Consider the following 20,647-nt stretch of genomic DNA (forward strand, 5'->3'; position numbering starts at 1 on the left):
ATGCTTTGCCTGCTTTTGGCTACAGGCGGTTTGTCAAATTGCCCTGAATTTCATGGGACCAGGCTTGTATATATATATATATATCTCTCTCTTCCTGATTTCTGGAGCATTTGAGAAGCTGATAGTTCAACAATGGCAGGAAGTTTTTAAACCGGACGGGAACTCTCGGGCTGAAGTAACACTGGGTGCGTCAGACAGGCAGTAGGCGCTGTTTGAACGAGATGTCATGCGTTTCATCGTTGCCACCTCAAATCAGAGAATTTAATGCATGCCGGTTGTGGCTGCGGCCTCAACAAACCCCCGCCTCGTTCCTCAGTCGTTACGTTTCCAGCGCCTGTAAACATTTTTGGATCCATTCAGGACACAAGATGCTTTGGATTTGGGTTCTTCGTTCTAACACTGCATCACTGTGTAAGCACAGTGAGGACCCTTAAAAAGCAGACTGACGGCAGGTCACATTCCCCCTCTTGTACAGGGCTGGCGGGGTTAAAATTCGCCTTTGCCGGCGGTTTCTTGGCATGTGCCGCCGCCAGGCTTTGATGACGGCCCCAGAGGGCTGCCGCCTCCCGTTGGCACCGGGGCACGGAGGGTTATTGTGGTCACGTCCAATCTGCAGCCGTCCATCACAGAGACAGAGCACGCTTAGATCATGGTGGTGAGAACGTTGGGCGCATGGGGAGAAAGCGCACGGAGCAAAAACACAAAATGACGGCGTCACAGTTTTTGGCAGCCGGCACGGTGTTGTGGTTTGTTTCAGTATAGATTCATTTACGTCAGACATTTGAAAATGATTAAATACTTTCCAACAGCATTTCGTTTAAGCCGCGGATGAAGGGTCACCAGAGGGGTGGTGTGTGTGTGTGTGTGTGTGTGTGTGTATTTGGACAACAGAGTATATATCGGGCACCTGGGTTACATATTTCAAGCTGCCTAAACTCCTAAAGTCACTACTATGGAATGCTACATGTTTGCTAACTTCATTTCCATCATACAGGAAACACACACATCCCCGAAGGTGCAGTGTCAACACAGGGGCCATTTCAGTAAATAGAGATGCCATTTGTCAGTCGGCATGACAGCGGCACAAAACACATATCACGTTTGCGCATTTGTCTCGGTGTGACAGCACCTTACAATGGGCCGGCACCCGAGGTCAATTCCAGACTCATATCGCTGCCGCTCTCCCGGTGAGGAGCGTTGACTGACAGGCCTCGGCCCCCCGTGGGGGATCTGAGCGCGGCCCCCTCTGTCAGCTGGGCTTGCGAGCTCAAATGGTCCTGGCAATCCCAAAGCCAACAGAGCCGCTGATGCAGGAGCCCACAAAGGGACACGTATGAGCCGGGGAGGGGGCGAAACTGGCCGATGAGACGATGGCTCAGCATTCCTCAGGGACATCTGCGAGACCGCGCACCGCTGAGTAAACGAAGGCCACCCACACCCCCAGCGCTCAGAGGCTGCCACCCCAGTTACAGCTGACAGCGGCACACTGGAGTCCTTGTACTGTCTGCCTCGTATTTAGTAACTACGCTTATTTTGATGAGCTACATAGGCCACCAGAACAGCTTCAAAACTGTCTGTTTAGGTGGGATTATAGAAGGTGTTCTGATATGATTTTTTTTTTTTAATGTTGATACACCTGGAATATTATTTCATACTCAGAAACTATACATTGATACTCAAAATAAAGTCGATGAGGGCCTGCATCCTCCTGGAAAATGGCATCCCCATCAGGATAGAATTATGTGAATGGTCTAATGTTGGGTTGACTTATTTATCATAATAACATTTATTCGCCCATACAATATCCAAATATCTCTGAATATTATTTGCTAAATATGTGATCATGACTTATAGTAGGGCCATACAGAATACAAATTCCATGTAAGCTTTTTCTTCAATTCTTGAAAGTGTATCACACCAGCAAAAATTCATGATGGATTTCAAATATATCAAAAATCACAATATGCATGAACAATCCATAATGTTGGTTTTATCTATCCAACCCTATACAACCCCAACTCTTTTTGATTTGTTATAGCAAAAAATGGCCCAAAATCTTTTAAAGCTTCATTAAAATATTCTGAATGCACAAATCTCAGATTCCATGTTGGTTCCAACATCAAAGTCCATGTTGCATCTAATGAGGTCTTGTAATGCCAGTTTGTTTGCTGGACACTGTGGTTGTGCATTTTACTGCGGCAACCAGACGCCTGGACACAGTTGATGCACCACTGAAGTTTGTTTTTGAACTCATTCCCAACGCATTACTGCGGCCCTCATCCGCGGAAGGCCGTCGTTCGCTTTCATCACCGAGAATGATAGATGGTTTACTGCTGCAAAGACTAAGAGCCATTTATAAGACTCCGAGACCAAAAGAAAGCAACAGGGCTAATCCAGATCTTGGGTAGGGTCTTTGTGCGTGCGACACATTAGGGCTAGTTTTGTTGTGCCTGCCAACAATGAGTCCCACACACTCCCCCTACCATCCATCACTCCAAACACGATGCTTTAAAATGAGCAAGTGAGGCAAGGAACCTCCACAAATGTTTCCGAATGATGAAGGGTGAAAAATGGGAATCCCTTGCAAATGCTCACCAGTTCTGGACAAGAACGTTTTCAGATCAACAGACCACTATTCATCCAAGATTTTCTCAACATTCACGAAAAAAGCCAACAAAAAGATGCTTTCTCACACCAGCACATTCATTAATTCAGGCGTCTTATACTAATTCAAATACTCAGATGTGCATGTGATAAAACAAGGGAAGGCCATCTTAATGATGCAGAAGAGCCTTATTGAGCTTTAGCAAACATCTGGCCTCTTCCGCCCTGGAGACATTTAGTCTGGCCGAAGCCCACCAGGAGACGCTGCCAGTGGACCGTGTCAGCAGGTTGACCCTTAGCACGCTCTCCACTGCTGGAATGCGGCCTGCTGATCAGACACCTGCTCTTGTGTGGTCACAGGTCACAGGCCTGGGTTGCAGGGTACCGGCCCAGTTCTAGTTCCCAGGGAAAAAAACTTTTTTTTTTTACAATAAACAGAACTAGTAATATTAAACGCTGTTTTCATATTTCATTCATTTTAAGTTTCTAACCTCATTACCTAAAGTGTTTTGTGGACATGCTATAGGTAACAAGGGTCATGTACAGTTGTGGCCAAATGTTTTCTGGTTACTGTTTTTCACAGTTTGTTGTTTCTGTTTTTATTATGGCATTTTTCGTATACTCCAGAATGTAATGAAGAGTGATCAGATGAATTGCAAAGTCCCTCTTTGCCACTTAATCCCTCAAAAAATATTTGCACTGCATTTCAGCACTGCCACAAATGGACCTGCTGAGATCATTTTAGTGACCCACTGCTGGCTGGCTGCAGTAGAAGATTTGGCTCCGCCCACCCTCATGTGTTTCAAATGTTGCTTTTTTAAACTTTTTAAAATTGTCTACAGAGTCTGATGCAAACAGTTCACTTGTGTTTGATTATATGTGTATTGAAATTTTGGCTGAACCAAGTTGGATTCAAATGGGTTCCAAATTTGACAACATGATGCTTCTATTGAATGCAAGGCAGTAGAATGCATGTTTTCCCTCATCTCCAATGATCTGCAACATGCCATATTATCCTGATTCTTTACCCGTTTTGGAAATTCTGTTTCAATTTTCCCCTTTTTTATCTCAAATTTCTTATCTTGGTTTTAAGTTGCACCTGTGTCCTCCAACACAAAAATGTCATTAATCCTGTGGATTCATCGGCACCATCAACAACGTGTACAGTTTGATCATTCACCCAGGGGATCTTAAAGGCCCGGGCTGTATTTAGATTTAAAGGTCATCCCTGTTGAACAAAGATATAAAGTGATGCTTGGTGGCAAAAAGTTTCCAGTGTAAAACCAATAAAGACCCCTGCTTATACTCAGCATGGCTCAGTCATGCTTTCAGCTGAAGTAATGTGGTTTCTGAAAAAAAAAAAAAAAAAACGAATCCATCATTCTGACTTCTGAAAATTATAAAGAATAGGGGTTGCTTCTTGGTTTTCATAACATATCTGCAGACAGGAGACCTTTTGCAGTGATTTGATTATAGTAAATGACACAAGCTGTAACGCGGTAAAGCCTCCTATGTTTTCTGGGAGTTACTCCAGGTTATTATAAGATTGATTTGTAGAGCAAGAGCTGTTTGAATTTCCCCCAAATAAAGTTTCACCAAATGTTTTTGTAGTTAATTTCCACTGAAAAGAGGGTAGCAGTGCTTGTTTGCTCCCCTTGGCTTAATGAGCTGCTTTATTATATTGTAGATAGCTATCAGCCCACTATATTTCTTCTGCATCTACGCCAAAGTTCCTGCCATAGCTATAAAGCAGCAGTTGGCTTTTGATGTTAACAGTAGGTATGCATTTCTGTGTACTTTCCCACCACCCATAATGGACTGTCATTCAGCCCAGGTTCGGAAAAACTGAGCACAGGTCCAGCGGCAGACAGGATCCAGACAGATTATGATTTCTGAATTGGGACCTCAGCACTTTAGGTTTCCTTTCATTTGTGTCTATCTTCAGCCTAGTAAGGGAGATTTGAAAGCGCTATTGAAGGGAGATTCTCATGTACAGAGATATTCCTTGAGGTCAAAGATTGTTCCCTTGTGTGAGGTCATCTTTGTGAAGTGTATGTATTCCACAGCTCGGGGCTGAAAGGAGAAATGAAAGGAGCAATGAAAGGTAATATTTTTAAAATGACAGACAGATCATTCTTATCACTACAGTTCCTTATACAACAAAATCCCAAGAGAGATCGGAAACATGATCTTTACCAAACTGTGTGCGGTCAGATCCTGGGATTGGGTATTGGGTGCTGAGGACAATGCAGCGACGCAACTCACCGTCTTTTCAAGGCGATTGTCAAGAACTGCCGTGTTGTTTCTCTCACAATACCGACTGAAGGGAGTTTAAAAAGAAGGAGACACTTCCAAATCGGTCACATTATATCTCCAAGGTCGTCCTCAAGTGTCTGTTCCATCAGGACTATTCAGATCATTTTGTGCTATGAAAAAAAAATGTACTGAAGGATAATTGTCAAGAAGCCACAAAATACAATGCAAGATAAAAATAGCAGCATAAGTATAAAGCATAGCACAATTTTAGCATAAAAATGTATAGTTTGTTCAATGGGAAGATTTTCAGTTGATTACTGTGATCTATCAAGGACAGTTAAACTGACTACAATGTGGTTGCATAAGCAACATAATCAATTCATTTCTTGGATTTTTCTCCAGTCCAACAACATTGAGGTAAACTGATGATACTAAACAGGCCATGTTCCGTGTGTGTATTCCCACTCCACCCTGTTCAGGTTGTATTCCTCCCATGTGCCTAAAAAATAACAGTAATAGACCTCTATAATGGATCCTCTGGTGATAAGAAAAAGGTTGGATGCCACTGTTGCTATCCCTTTTGATCCATCCTGGTCTTTTTGTTTTGGCTGGAAATATGACAGATACACTGTTCACACTGTTTACCCTTTAACCATGAACACAATGAGCCTGAACCCACCCACCGTGAGACCACAAACCAAGTTCAAAAGGGGCTCTCTGTTGACTATATGGTAAAAAAAAAAAAATCCTGTATCATGCTTGCTGGCCAATTTACTAAAGACATCTTAGGACTTTGAACACTTATAAAACCAGCACAGTCCTGTTTTACATTGAATGACACCCTTCTATCACCCATTCTTTCCAGCTCCTCTTCCTCATGTCTTATCTAGCAGCTTCTTGCTGAGATAGGGTGGTGCTGTGGCATTCGTGACACGTCAGCCCCAACTGACACTGCATACAGTCCCGGCCACATAGCCCGCCCCCGGCAGCACAAATGCTCCCAGCAGGGCTGAGTGCTTCGGCGGGGCCGATAAGCCCTGTCATAATGAAAGCCCTTCAGCCCGTGGGTCTCTGCACAGCGATAGTCTTGTCCTTCCTGTGCATTCAGGCCGGTATGAAAAGGAGTCCAGCACAAAGGCCATGGAGGCCAGGTGAGGGACTCACGGTCGAGCAGGAAATACAGAGAGGGCAAATGAAAGACTGATGAAACAAGACAAAAAGAGTCCTAACAAAAGTGGTATGGGCAGGACACCTGGCTCACGTTATTGTGTTTGGCACAAAAGTTCATTCCTTCCCTGCCCAAAAATATGTCTCCTTTTTGTTTGATGTCACAGTATGGTTTGGTTTATAAAGGGAAGAATATGGCAGTTAATATAAGTGGAGATGGTTACGGACCAATTCTCATGGTACTATATCAAGCTTTATACAGACAGCAATGCACAATAAATAGACACTCACTCGCTCACTATTTTTCCATAGTCACTTAGTCATACTCACGATCGTGGCTGCCGGAGCCCATCCCGGGACACTGGGTGCAAGGCGGGGACTCACCCAGGGCGAGGCACCAGCCACCGCAGGCCAAACACACTCACACACACACCATTACTGCACACACTCTCACACCTACAGGCATTTCAGAGTCGCTGATCCACCTAGTCTACATGCCTTTGATTCAAGATTCAAGAGAGGTTTATTGTCAATACAACAGTATAGACATTAAACAGTGTTGTGTGAGAGTGTGTGTGTGTGTGTGTGTGTATATATATATATATATATATAAAGATTACACATCATATGAAATAAAAAAATGCACTGAAATGAAACTAAACGTAAATACATATAGAGACTAAAAATATCTAAACATTTCTGTACACTAAACATTATATAAGACACGGCTGTGGCTGTGCATTGTGCAATGGACTGGTTCAAATATACATTTCAAATGAGACATAAGCAAAATGAGCAGAAGATTTTGGAAAGATTTAGATGTGTACGGCTGAAAGTTTGTACTCGCTCACAGTCTTTGAAGATGGCGGGGCAGTGAGAGCTCTGACAATTCAACAAACACCCATTAAGCACATTTTAGCAATATGACAGTGTTCAGGTACTCTGACAATTATTATTGCACTGATTTATTACACATGAGCATAAATTATTGCTCAAATCTGTTGTCAATTTAGTGCACAATCCCTGAACACATGTACATGTTTAGTGAGGAAGGATCACAGACTTCATATCAGTTGCCCTGTTTACCCTTGTTGATATGTGCCTGATTGATCTGTGGTTTTGCCTGATGGGAGGAGTCTAAATACATCAGGTCCAGGATGAGTGAGGTCTTGGTTATGCTTTTGGCCCTTCCCGCACAGAGGGCCTACATAGGTGTTCAACAGGTGGTAGTTTGGTCGACAATTGTATGGGAAGAGCCCATAGTGATGACTGACCAACATGATCACTGTAATAATGTTGCATACAAATAGCTTTTTAATTCCAGCATTCTTGAACACACCCAATGCACTATGTCACATATCCCCTTGAAAATGTCCTCGTAGTTCTAAATTTTCATCTTTGGCTTTCAATATGCATTTTTCCTCATTAGCTTCTACACTGAGAATCTAATTCTGTTGGATCCAGAATGGATCTCTCTGGCTGTGACTGTGAATTTAACCCTTCTATTGTGGACCCTTGATGGATCATTTCAATATGAATAATCAAGAAAGCGAAAAAAGGAGGTTACCGAAGGAAATTTACATTCAGGCCATGGGGAGAAATGCTTTTCAAGTGCCCTGCCATCGGCTTTCAACGTGCTTCTGAAGAACTTTCACCCAAAAAGTGTGTTCTTTTTTATTTTATATCATTTCAAGGCACCCCTCTTGTCAGTGCTATAGCTCAAGGGGGCGGAGGTTTCTTTGAACCCTGTCTTTTTATTCAACAAGGGACCTGCCCTGCCCTTCACTCATTCGATTCAGCTCCGCCCATTCCCCAAGAACCGGGCCGTGCTCCTTTTAGCATCTCTAAAACGCGCCGGTGGCAGCTCCTGCCCCAGTGCCGAGGGTTGAGACAGGCCCTCACACAAGCACACAAAAAGAGGCTAAAATATATTGAATGTTGGCTCTACCACACGTCACTCACCGTGCCATCCAAAACATGTTTACACTGCAGAAGAGCCGGGGACGCGGTGGGAAAAGGTGCGATTTATAGTTTTATTTCCTCCAAATACAACAATACATATTGATACATTTGCTAATATACTAACTAAACACGTTTTTTTGGTTTGCTGGGATGCTATTGCTTGTCTGTCTAGTTTTTACAGTAAAAATTAAAGAATCAAAAAGGATCCCATAAACCACTGGAAGAGACTATAATAAAAGTTGCTGTAAAACAGACATAATAAAGAGTCTTCACCACAACAAAACAGCTCCACTTTTTCTCTGCTCTGCACACAGGAGTTCTGAAAATGAGGAATGTACGCTCTTCTTTTGCACAAATTCAATACCTACACTAGTAGGGACGTTCTGTCAATGTCCCTGCAAAGCAAAATCTTTACTAAGCAGTGGAGTGGTGAACTAGAACACTGAGTTACAGCTAATGATCCTGACAACATGAGGATCCTGTTCCAGACACTGCGCGGTGTCGGAGTCCCGCCCGCGCCAACGGCTGAAATACCTTCATCCGCTATCACACCTGCCTAATGCACGGAATCGCGCTTTTCTCTTTCCGAGCCGGGATTAGCAGGGATTACGCTCGCCGCTGCCGACATCGGGTGGTTTGGGAGTTCCACCTCTCAGCGCACACTGCTGCGCTCGGAACCCAATCTCCCGCAGAGGGGAATCCAGGGGTTTGTCCGACTTCACTGAGATCTGTGTTAATAAACACACTTCATCTTTGTTGCCGTGGATGAGTTATTAAATCAAAGGTTAAAACTAAGGTTAAAGGTCATGTTAAAGACCATGTGAGCTTCTTATGCTTTTACTCTCTTACGCCACATTAAGTCAATTGTGTTGCAAACAGAATGAACCTCTTTATTTTGTCTCGCATTGCAGACATGTATTGAACGAACAAAATATTACTTTTTCATTTAGATATGAATATGCAATTTAATCTGCAACTGACATGATATTATATATCTGAACAATACAGCAAACCTACCAACCAGATATGCTCATGGATATTACACACCGTACATATCGCATGCCATACTGTCTGATATGTATTGCACCTTTGTACGGAATAATGAAATGGACTTTTCTGTACTTCTGAAGGTATACAGGTCAAGTAAAACGGTATACAGGGAACCATTATTTCTCTCTTTATTTGCAGTAACCTCATTTCAGCCGACTCTTGACACCCCCTCAGCGTCTGTCCCAGTGCTTGTGCCTATTTCAGCAACGCTAGAGGAATTTCTCTCCCACCTCCTGTACCCTGGGAGCGTGGTGCAGGGGAGCACATAGCATGCGAGCCACTATTTGCAACCCAATTACCAAACAATGGGGGCGCACAGTGAAAGTCAGTTTACTCTGGCAGTGCGACACGCCGTCATGGGACTCTCCGGAGGGGCCCATTAGCAGGGCCTTTTTACTGAAGCCACCCAGGGTGGCGGATTTTACGGAAGGGTGCTAATTCGGGAGCGGCAGGCATGGTTTTTGCTCAATATTTAGATAATTGTAACTGTCCACTGGCAGTGCATTAAAATGTTATCTATTTGAAGTGTTAAATGTGTGTGATGATTTTTAATGCATATTTTCATGCTCTGTCTCCTTATTACACTACCAGTCAAACACAATTCCTTTGTGGGTCTTTTTCAGAATATTTTTACATTGTGGAACAAAACTGGCTGGAAACTATTAAATAATACATGAAGTTATGTATTAAACAAAAAAGGTTCATATTTTAGTGTCTTTAAAAGCGGTGAACCTTTGCTGTGATTTCACACTCTTGGCTTCTCTCAACCACCTTAAGTTGTAAAATTGTGATGGTTTTCCAACAGTCCTGCGTACCTTCCCATACCTTCATTCCCTCAGGTTAATAAGTATCTTATGAAGAGAAGCAATGCTGAAGAATACATTGTTCCACAATGTAAAAAGTAATCTGAAAAAGAACCATGAAGGAATTGGTAAACCAAATTTTGTGTGTGTGTGATTGTTCTCTGGTCAAGGTTTCGTAAGACTTTTCTTAAGAATTTCAGCCCAGTGCAAATCCACTGATAGCTGTCGTACCAATTTCTTCCCTCAGATCCCATTAGACGCAGCACAGAGGATATTTTTGCCCATTTGTATTGCTGTCTACTACTTTTTACAAGCTCCTAATTCGGTGTAATTTAGGTTTTGTTGTGTACTCAACACAGCACAATGTGCTAATCCACCCACAAGCAGGAGCAGGCGCTCCTCCCGAATTCTTACTTGCTGGGAAGCAGTAGGTCCTTCGACAGGAGGTCTGTGAGGAGGGAATGTCAAGCGATTCCTGTGGCGGGAGGAAGGGAATAATGAGCTGATGTCAACCCAGCTAAGTGTTTAATCTGACGGCCCAATCCGACCCGCTGAAAAAGCGAAGCGGTTCCGGGGTCCGGTATCGTACTCATATTAAACACACTCGACAGCACACACCCCGGACACTCACATGAATATGAAAAAAGCACACAAACACCGGAATACACATATAGAAAACGCACAAAAACACTTTCACATATGCATGATAAAACACACACTTATGGAGAACGCAGGCGCACACACACACACACACACACAGACAAAAGCACTCACCCGGCAGCAGCAGCCTTTCTCTCGCCCTGTGGCCATCAGTACAGGGACTCGGTGAAAGGCCATTTGTTCTGCCGCGCAGCTTTGCCTCGGCCATTCACACCTCCGCGGCGCTCCCACGATCCCGCCATTGAGCTCGGTCTCGATTGTCACCGCTCTTGGACCTCGTCCGTACTCTCTGGGAAAGCGAAATGGCCTACAAGGCTCGTCTGTTGTCCTGGAGGTTCAGACGTCTGCGGAAGGCCCACCGTCAGCGTTGGTAGTTGACCCGGAGACGGGACTCACCTGCCCGAGGCCATGGACAGGTTGGGGCACCGCGGAGGGAATCCGCTCTGCAACTCTCGCTGCAACTCAAGAGTCAGTAAGAAACACGCTGTTCTTGAGTCTGGAATTATCTGGAATTATCTCACAGCCTTGGAAAGAACAGGGTTGTAACAGGCCTAGCAAGAATTTAATATGTTTTTTTTTTTTTATTTCCCTGCCTCATAGCCACTTGATGAATTCGAATAGACCACCAGTTGTGTACAGGGAGCTCAGTGAAAAGGTAGTGACTTCGAAGAAGGGGAGAAATAAGTCCGAGCGCCTGTAGGAGACACCTGGACGGGGCCTGTCTCTAAAACCACAAAGGGAGGCATGGTCGGTGCCACTCTGTACTCGGCATATTAAAGACGCAAAATAACTCCCCAAGAGAATGGACACAACACAAACTTCCAGCTGTACTGAACTGAAAATATCTGTAACCCCCCTGGACATCTGGTCCATCTGGCCATTTCCTGGGCTTGAATAAAATTTTTACACTCAACGATTCTACAAATCACCAGATGTGGCGAATGTACAAATATTCATTTCGAAACTTGTGTTAAAAAAAGAATGAAAGTATTTATTGAACCTTTTTTAGTACACTTAAAGTGAATAATAAAACAATTATATTTAATAGCTGATGGATGTATTCAGTGTCAACAAATGCTACATTGAGTGCAAGCGGAGCAGAGTTGCTATGAATAAAAGAAGCTCTATTTGCCATAGCATGAATGATGCATGGTGATGCTTCTATATCTAGACACTTCACACTAAAACGGTGACTGTTTTAGTAACAATTTATGTATGTGTGTGGACACAGATATTGAAATGAAATAAGTCTTTTCTGGGTGTAGATATTGACAGCACACAAATAAAGTAAAACTAGAGAAATGAGTTTGTTCTGGAAATTTATGAAGTAGATTGGACAGATGTTCATGATGAAAATTAAAAGCAAAAAGATTCTTAAAAAAAAGCTTAAAAAGGTTATACTCTAGAAAATACACGAGGACAAATGCATTGCTTTGTTATGTTCTCTCATATTTCCCTGCATTGTTAGTTCTGTATACATTAAGGAGTTGTTAGAGGAAATCCTTCCAGATGCTGCAAAACAATAAACACTTACACTGATTGTGGGATACAATTTATTTTTTATTTCAGTATTTCATGGTTTACTTGTACAAAAAATAAAAAAAACAACATTAACATACTGTTTCAGGTTGAATATATAAATATATAGTATTTACAAAATGTACATGTTATTTCACACATCACAAAAATGGACCAGGGTTTATGGCTCTGAACGTGTCTAATCGTCTAAGACAAGCGTGGCGTGAAATTTTTGACAGCTCTTCCAGATGTGTTGTGGTCTTGGCAGAGCCCAAGCTGATTTACAGACGTCCCGGTCCTACACCGTTCCAAATCCCTTGTGAATCAAACATCAGCACAGAATCAACCAGCATCACACGTATATATAAGAAACTAGGCACTAAAACGATTTTTTAAAAACTACTATTTATATAAATCCTTTCCGTTCTCAATTCTAGTCTAATTTCTGTAAACAGGGTGGATGTGAGTAATAGCAACGTCCGCAAAGTCTGCTAGAGTTTGGGAGCGGGTAAATCGGACTGGATTATGGAGCCCTGGTGACTGATCGTCCCGACTCCTGAGTGCTGGGCATAAACAAAGACACCAAATGTCTTCTTGGCGGCTCCACTGATTGGGTGTGACCGGGTCAGGAGGGGAGGCGGTGGGACATTTACACGTGTGTTCTGCCGAAACTGCAACCAAACGCTGCCCTTCCTGTACGGTTCTCTACAAGTGCTTCGTTTTTCTCCTTCAAAACAGTCACAGCTGAAATATGCATCTGCTCCTACACTCATAAATCTATACAGAGAAATACAAAAAATACTATAAGCCACAGTATCCTGGTTCCTGGCGATGCTCCGTAGAAGCTTCTTGAGAAGACTATTGCATCATGGTGCCTGTGGGTATTCAATCTAATGTCCCGTTTTGAGGCGTCACAGTATTACGTGGCCGTCCACAGCGGAGTACTCCGTCTCGGACACTTTCGAGGCATCGATGAGCCTAGCCAGCCCGGTCTTGGTGGAGTACTTGAAGATGAAGGCCTTCATGAGATCATAGCGGTAGTTCTTGTTGATGAAGTTGTAGATGATGGGGTTGATGCAGCAGTGGACCAGGGAGAGGCACTGGGTGAGGGGCACGGCCACGTACAGGAAGTTGTCCAGGCCACAGCTGAAATTTAGGAAGTTGAGCAGAGCCAGCGTGTCCACAAGCAGAACTCCGTGATAGGGCAGCCAGCAGACCACAAATACCACAATGTAGGTGAAGATGATTTTCCGGCTGAGACGACGTTCTGGGTCGTTGGTGGTGGAAATAGCTCCAGCCAGAAGCATGTAGAAGATAGCAATTATCGGGAATGGGATAACAAAACCCAGGATGGTGAAGCTCAGCTGAATTCCCACCATCCACTCCCGGGAGTTGTCTCCAGGGTACACTGACTTGCAGACAACCTGGTCTGAGGTGGTGGACTTCACCGTCTCAAGGAAGTAGGTATCAGGGATGGATGCGGCAAGGGCCAGGATCCAGACCAGGATGCAGATCATCCTCCTCACCACCTTCTTCCTGCGGCTGTTGGCGTCACCAAACAGTGTGACTGACAGGTAGCGGTCCACACTCATGCAGGTGAGGAAGAAGATGCTGCCAAAGAGGTTGACACTAAAGACTAGGTGGGTGATCTTGCACATGGCCTCACCAAATGGCCAGTGGTCGTGCTGGAGGAGAGAGCTGACCCATACCGGCAAGGTGGCCACCACACACAGGTCGGCCACAGCCAGGTTCAGGATGTAGAGGTGGGTCTCGTAACGGTTCCTCTCAGCTTGGACGTTCACCCACACCACCACGGCATTGGCAGCCAGGCCAATGAGGAAGATGAAGATGTAGAGGATGGAGAGCAGGATGCTCAGGTTGAAGCTGGGAGAGCACTTCAGGGCCTCCACGTGAGACATGTTGTCGTCGTGGTCAGAGAGGTTGAAGTTCTCCAGGATGTCCATGAGGTCATTCAAGTCACTCACACTCAGACTCATCTTGCTTTTGCTCTCGAGTGTTGCTGTCAAGGTGACCTGTCACCAAAAATACAAAATTCCATTATAATGACATCCCAAGATCGTAACAAGCAGAATGAAACGTTTGAATGATAATGGACCAGCCGCCAACCCACAATGCTTTTCACTTGCATTTCACATTACGGAATTATGGTGGGATGGTTATGGTTATTTTGCTTAATTTATTATTAATCACAGGTTCCAATACTAATTTTGAAAACTCTTGAGTCCAACAACACCACAGCACTAAAACTGGATACAGAATGACAACAACAACACACACACACACACACACACAAGAACGTTTATTTGCTGAAACAACACGCGTAATCCGAAACATTTCCAACATGCCGAGGTCGAGCATCTCGGGCCAGGACCTCGTGCATCTCCCAGGAATGTTTTCCCTTCTTGCTCCTTACAGGGGAACATTTCCCAGGCTCCGCCCGCTCACCGTAATCTACCCGACACAAGCGGGAGTTTGCTTATCGTGGCCGGTGGGGGATCAAAGAGCAGAAATATTAAGAATCTGGCAGGAGGAGGGGGGGGGAGACCGCTCTTCACATCTGAGTTGCATCTGCAGTCACGAGGCAGACGGACGCTACCACAGCTGAGGCATGCTGGGAGCTGGGAGGATCAGAGGATTCGCGTCTTCATTGATCATTGATCTGGTGGTAGTAGCCTAGTGGGTAACACACTCGCCTATGAACCAGAAGATCCGGGTTCGAACCCCACTTACTACCATTGTGTCCCTGAGCAAGACACTTAACCCTAAATTGCTCCAGGGAGACTGTCCCTGTAATACTGATTGTAAGTCGCTCTGGATAAGGGCGTCTGATAAATGCTGTAAATGTAAATGTAAATGTAAATCTAATCATCCGAAAAGTCCCACACTAAAACAGTTCCCTAAATTGTACAAAGCCGTTAATTGATCCGGAAGGCGCTACTGGTGTACCGACGGGACTAAATGCTTTTGACAAGGGTCTTTTTCCCCATGCTGAATGGTTGAAAGGCATCTGATGTAGTTTAAAAAGTTGAGTGACGTGATGAAAAGTACTGAACTCCATCTGTCTTCGTCACGCGTGACACCACGTGTCAGCTCAATGCACGGCGCAGACAGCCGACTGGCGTTTCCTCTCTGAGCCCAGAGAGGGAGAAGCACTTCAATGAAGATGTGGATCGGTGGGCATGAAAGGGGGTGGGGGCAGGGTTGTTTCTGTCACGCTGAAGGTCAAAAAGGTCCCCCTCTGTAGTGGCGAGACCCTCCAAAAGGGACACGACTCCCGTGTTCTGCCTTTGAACTGATGGGAGTCCAGTGAAGGCTCCAGTGCAGTCAAATGTATTGAATCGGAATCAATGTACTGTGAAGGCCTGAGTATAACATTTGGGGTCTGGAAAAAGAATCACAGTATCGCTAGATGGTGCTCCAAGGCGTCTTATATTCACATTCTCACCACTGCTGCCAATACAGTAATCATGTAGTAAAAAATGGCATCAGGTGAAGCCAAGTGTCCAATAGTATCACTCGTGGGTTTGTCTGGTTTGACTGGTGAGTCCACATGTTATATCGATGCAGGTTTTTATTGTTGCGGTGGCCATTGAAACTGTGGCTATCACCCTTTCCATTCATTTACAAGGGTGAATGGTCCCAAAATAACAGCTCAGGGTGTGGCCAAGATGGCTGCCAGGTAGCGTGACTCATGTACACGAACAGTGGTGAGAATCCCAGAAAGTATGAAGCAGTTACAGGAAACCGAGGAAGGACGAGTGTTTCGGATTGTAAACCGCACGCTCCATCTTTAACCACAGTGTCTGGAGGGAAGTGTGTGTGTGTGTGTGTGTGTTAGGGGTGTGAGCAGCAGACACACACCTGTGTGTGTTGCATTCTTTTGCAAAGAAATTTTCCAACACATGAAAGAGCGGCGAGGGCTGTGCCGGCTCGAGTGCTTCTGAGCGCATTCAGCACGTCACGTTACGACCGCCGCAGAAAAAAGAAGTGACGGAGCAATTAGGGCGAAGGGGTGCGAGTCATTTGTTTGCTGTCTTTTCAGGATCAGACGGCTGCTCTGACCCCTGAACAGAGTTAGCGGCCAGACTTAACGCAGTTGTAGGTAACATGAGCACAGCTGACAGCTGCCTTCGCACGACCGGCAGAGACAAAAGCGCGGCGTGGGACCTGCTGATGTCCCCGCAGACGTCCCAGGGAAACAAAAGCCGGAGCCCCTCCGCTCCGTCTCCCTCTCGCCGTCCCTGGTCTCCAGGACAGAATGGACGTAGGTGCGGTAAAGACGGGTGGCCTGTTTGAGGTGGTAGGGGGTGGAGGGAGATTGTAAATCTGTGGTGTTTACACACTGCTACCCCCCCCCAACACCCTCAGCCCCCTTCACCTGATCCAATGGCCCGGGGCTACGAGCACGCACCGCGCCACAAAGAGCTCCCTGTGCAGACACACACACACACACACACATACACATACAAAATACATCTCAAACTGTCACACACACCAATCTTCCCTACATCAGTATCTAATGCACACACACACAAACTACACCTCTCTCACACACACACACACACACACACACACACAAAATACATCTCAAACTGTCACACACACAAATCTTCCCTACATCAGTATCTAATGCACACACACACAAAATACACCTCACACACACACACACACACACACACACACACACAAAATACATCTCAAACACACACATACATACAAACTAAATCTCAAACTGTCACACACACCAATCTTCCCTACATCAGTATCTAATGCACACACACACAAACTACATCTCACATACACACACACACACACACACACACACACACAAAATACATCTCAAACACACACATACATACAAAATACATCTCAAAGTGTCACACACACCAATCTTCCCTACATCAGTATCTAATGCACACACACACACAAACTACATCTCACATACACACACACACACAAACTACATCTCACATACACACACACACACAAAATACATCTCAAACACACAAATACATACAAACTACATCTCAAACTGTCACACACACCAATCTTCCCTACATCAGTATCTAATGCACACACACACAAAATACATCTCAAACACACACACACCAATCTTTCCTACATCAGTATCTAATGCACACACACATACAAACTACATCTCAAACACACACACACATTCTCAATCTCCTTATCACACACACACACTTCTTTCCTCCCTCTATCTCCCTCTCCAACTAACAAACACTTCCTCTCCGTCTCTTTTACACACACTTGTACTTCTTTCCTCAGTCTCACACACACACACACACCACACACACACTTAAGGACACACACAGTGTTCCTCAGTGGCTAGTTTTGTCCCACACGCACGCACTTTATTTGTGGCATTCCTTCTCTCTCTCTCTCCCTCTCTCTCTCTAACACACACACACACACACACACTCATGCTCTGATTTCCCGGTTTGGACCCAAATTGACGTTTCTGCCCCGAACCCCCAGACCCCCCTGCCCATCGTGTGGAATCGGGCTGCGGGTTTAGTAACCGGGTCGCTGCACCTTGCGAATTTTTAAAAATCTCTGCTGCGAATTAAAAAAAATTTAAAAAAACGGAACGCGGACGCTCAGAAACCGAGTTGCGGTGCGTTCGTTTCATTATTCTAGTACGAGGCGTTATTACAACAAAATCAAATCAAATAAAAAAGTTTTTTTTTTTTTTTTTTTTTTTTTTACTTTACAAAACCGCGGCCCTGCGCTGCCGTCCTCTGGCGATCCGTGAAACAGAATAATAAAAAAAATAAAAAATAAAAAAAAAACTTACTCGGCCGATCCGCGTCCGCTATCCAGACAGTGCGAGCTCCGTCCGCCAGTGCCGCCGCCGCCGCTGCGCGCCTGCTGATATACGGAGACGCCGGGCGCGGTGCCGCCTCCTCCCGCCGCGCAACAATGGGCTTCACCCCGCACGTTCCGGGGTCCCCCATCCCCAGGAATCAGCATCTCCTGGTGACCACCGAGTACGTAATGTGAAATTCGGTAGTTAGATAAGAGATAAGATGATCTTTTATCAGTCCCACAAGTGGGACAGCTTGTTTGGACCTTATAGGGGCCAGAAACGCACATCGTTCAGTGGAGTTCAAAAGAGTTCAAATGCTTGCTTTTCTCGTTCCTTTATGACGACACTGTGCCTTTTTTTTGTGTATTTTGCCCCCCTTTCACTTTTTATGACTGCAACACTTGAGCTGCTGGACAAGAAAATGATGATCTAGCTCAATGTTGGAATGTTCCAAAAAAAAAACTTTTTGCAAACCTGGTATGCGTTTCTCTAAGGCTTTTGGACCACTGAAATCATATGTAAGAGGGCCGAGAGACTACGAGATTGCATCCTCGTTCTCTCATTAAAAGATATGATTAGACAACCGGTGTTGAGGATGAGTAAGAGTGCTTGCTTAAAAAGCTGGGATAGCGGTGTCCCGGGGCAACGGCCAGCATACATGATTAATATCAGTTTTTCCGAGGAGAAGAGAGAAGGATGCACGCTCGTCCCACACACAGGTGCAGGGAACATGTTGCGTGGCGACGCTCCATGCATTGCAGATGCCCCGCGGACGATTAAATGCACACAATGTTGCTTATCCTGCATGCCAGGGCCACGAACTCCGACGTACACGTCAGGAATAGAGGAGCACGTCTTTGGAAGGTTTAACAGTCCCATTTACTTCTGGTTGCACTCAGCATTACTAATCGGCTCCATTAATCAGGAGATTTTAACTTTATGTCTGCATTGGCTTGTAAGTATTTGAGCCCATCTGATGCTATTCCATAAACAGTAGAAATAATGGAACTGGCTGGACAATGTGCACTGTATTTGCAATTTAAAAGTTTAAGTGCGAGGTTTACCACTGATTCACTGACACATTTCCAACTATTTTTGGAAGTAACTTGTGTCCAAACCCTCCAAGCACCTTTCAAAGCAGCAGCGTGAAGGTTACATTTGTTTTAAATGCTTCTAATCTTTTACACTCACTTTCCGTAACCGCTCAGGCTGCCACGGGGACGTCAGCAATACAACTAATGTACATGCAAATGGACGCCGGGAAACCGGAGAACCCTGAGGAAACCCGCTCCCTGTTTCTGACATTTTACTGTAACTGAAAATCCCCTGTGGTGCAGCTTTAGGTGGCACGTTCCTGTAGCTTGTACCTTCCTGACAGCGTATGTGCGCAGACGCTGTCCCCCACCTGCCAGAGACGTTGTTGGAACTCGTGAGCGACTGCACGACGTTTCGCCACGTTCCTCGCGGCGGCCGCGGGTCGCAGGTGTATTGGTGTTGTTGTTCTTCCTGTTTCGTTCACCGCACATCCTGTTGGAACGGACTGAAAGGCTTCCGGACGCCTTATTTAGCCGCATGGGAGCTCACCTGTTCCCCCCACCACCTCTCCGCTGGCCGGCGGCCATCACCCATTGTTAGGCCCAGCCTGGGAAGAGCGGCCCGTGGAGATCTTCTTCAGTCCGACGTGGAGATAATATCGATCGGAGGAAACAGCGACATAAAAGCAGGTTTATTCGTCGGACGGGGCTTGGGGAAATAAAGCGAGGCATTGTACTGCGGCGTGGGTAACGTATTCCACCACAGCGCACTTGGAACAAAACCATGCGGCAATTTTCCTCCCGACCCCCCTGCGTCGTCAGGATCAAGCCTCGGAACGGGACACCCGATCTCGGCGCTGAACCCGAGAGGAGACAGCAGGCAGATCCGATGACGGTGACGGTGCCTGTGGTCACCGGAGGGCCTCCGATGGACAATTCCAACAGGCCCCTTGCCAGTATTCTTCATCGTGGAATTAAAATGGATGGGCGGGGCCTCGGATATGCGAACACAGTGCACTTGGCAGAGAAGCCGGCACCTGGGGTAACAACACAAAACGCCAAATTCCCCGATTGTTTTCGCCCCACTGGAACAATTGAGACCCGGCGTGTGGCCAGGCTTCATCCGTCACCAAATCACGTGCAAATTACACATAAACCCTCACAATCTCAGACCGGACTCACTCGCGGGTTCGGTTTTCCCGGAGGCGGAGCGGGGGACGTGCAGCGAGAAGGCGGCACACGCCAGCACACATTTGGTATTGGTTTCAGGGGTCGGCGGGGAAGAATTTGTGGTCACGAATCCTTCGGCACAAAACTCACCCGTCCAATGAGAGGCCTAATTCCACGCAGGTTTGCAGCACAGGAACACGTGTCTAAATCTGGGCCCGTCTCACGGTACACAGAGTTTCGGTGGAACCTCGTTGACCTGGAAAAGTTCGGTTCCGCGCTGGAAACACGGGAAACAGAAAGTTCTAGGGCACACAGACCAAACGTATATCATTTCTGAAAGATTTGGAATTATTTGTGACTAATTGAACTTTACATGCACTTGTTGTGCACCTACACGTGCTGTGGGAAGTTGTAGGGTGGTAGTAGCCTGGTGGGTTAGACACTCGTTTAGACACCAGAAGACACAGGTTCAAAACCCCACTTACTACCATTGTGTCCCTGAGCAAGACACTTAACCCTGAGTGTCTCCAGGGGAGACTGTCCCTGTAACTACTGATTGTAAGTAGCTCTGG

The 20,647-nt window shown here is 45.5% G+C and overlaps 1 protein-coding gene across 1 annotated transcript; it reads right to left on the bottom strand.

Annotated features, from left to right (window-relative positions):
* Positions 1-11,862: 11,862 nt before the first annotated feature.
* ackr3b (atypical chemokine receptor 3b) lies at positions 11,863-17,969 on the bottom strand. Its single transcript, XM_028955555.1, has 2 exons — positions 17,860-17,969; positions 11,863-14,053 (listed from the first exon to the last, which is right to left on the bottom strand). Exon 2 carries the CDS (start codon positions 14,015-14,017, stop codon positions 12,932-12,934), a length of 1,086 nt encoding a protein of 361 aa, XP_028811388.1. The 5' UTR covers positions 14,018-14,053; positions 17,860-17,969; the 3' UTR covers positions 11,863-12,931.
* Positions 17,970-20,647: the final 2,678 nt, after the last annotated feature.

The sequence above is a fragment of the Denticeps clupeoides genome, chromosome 15 (assembly GCF_900700375.1).
Source record: "Denticeps clupeoides chromosome 15, fDenClu1.1, whole genome shotgun sequence".
NCBI classification, from domain to species: domain Eukaryota; kingdom Metazoa; phylum Chordata; class Actinopteri; order Clupeiformes; family Denticipitidae; genus Denticeps; species Denticeps clupeoides.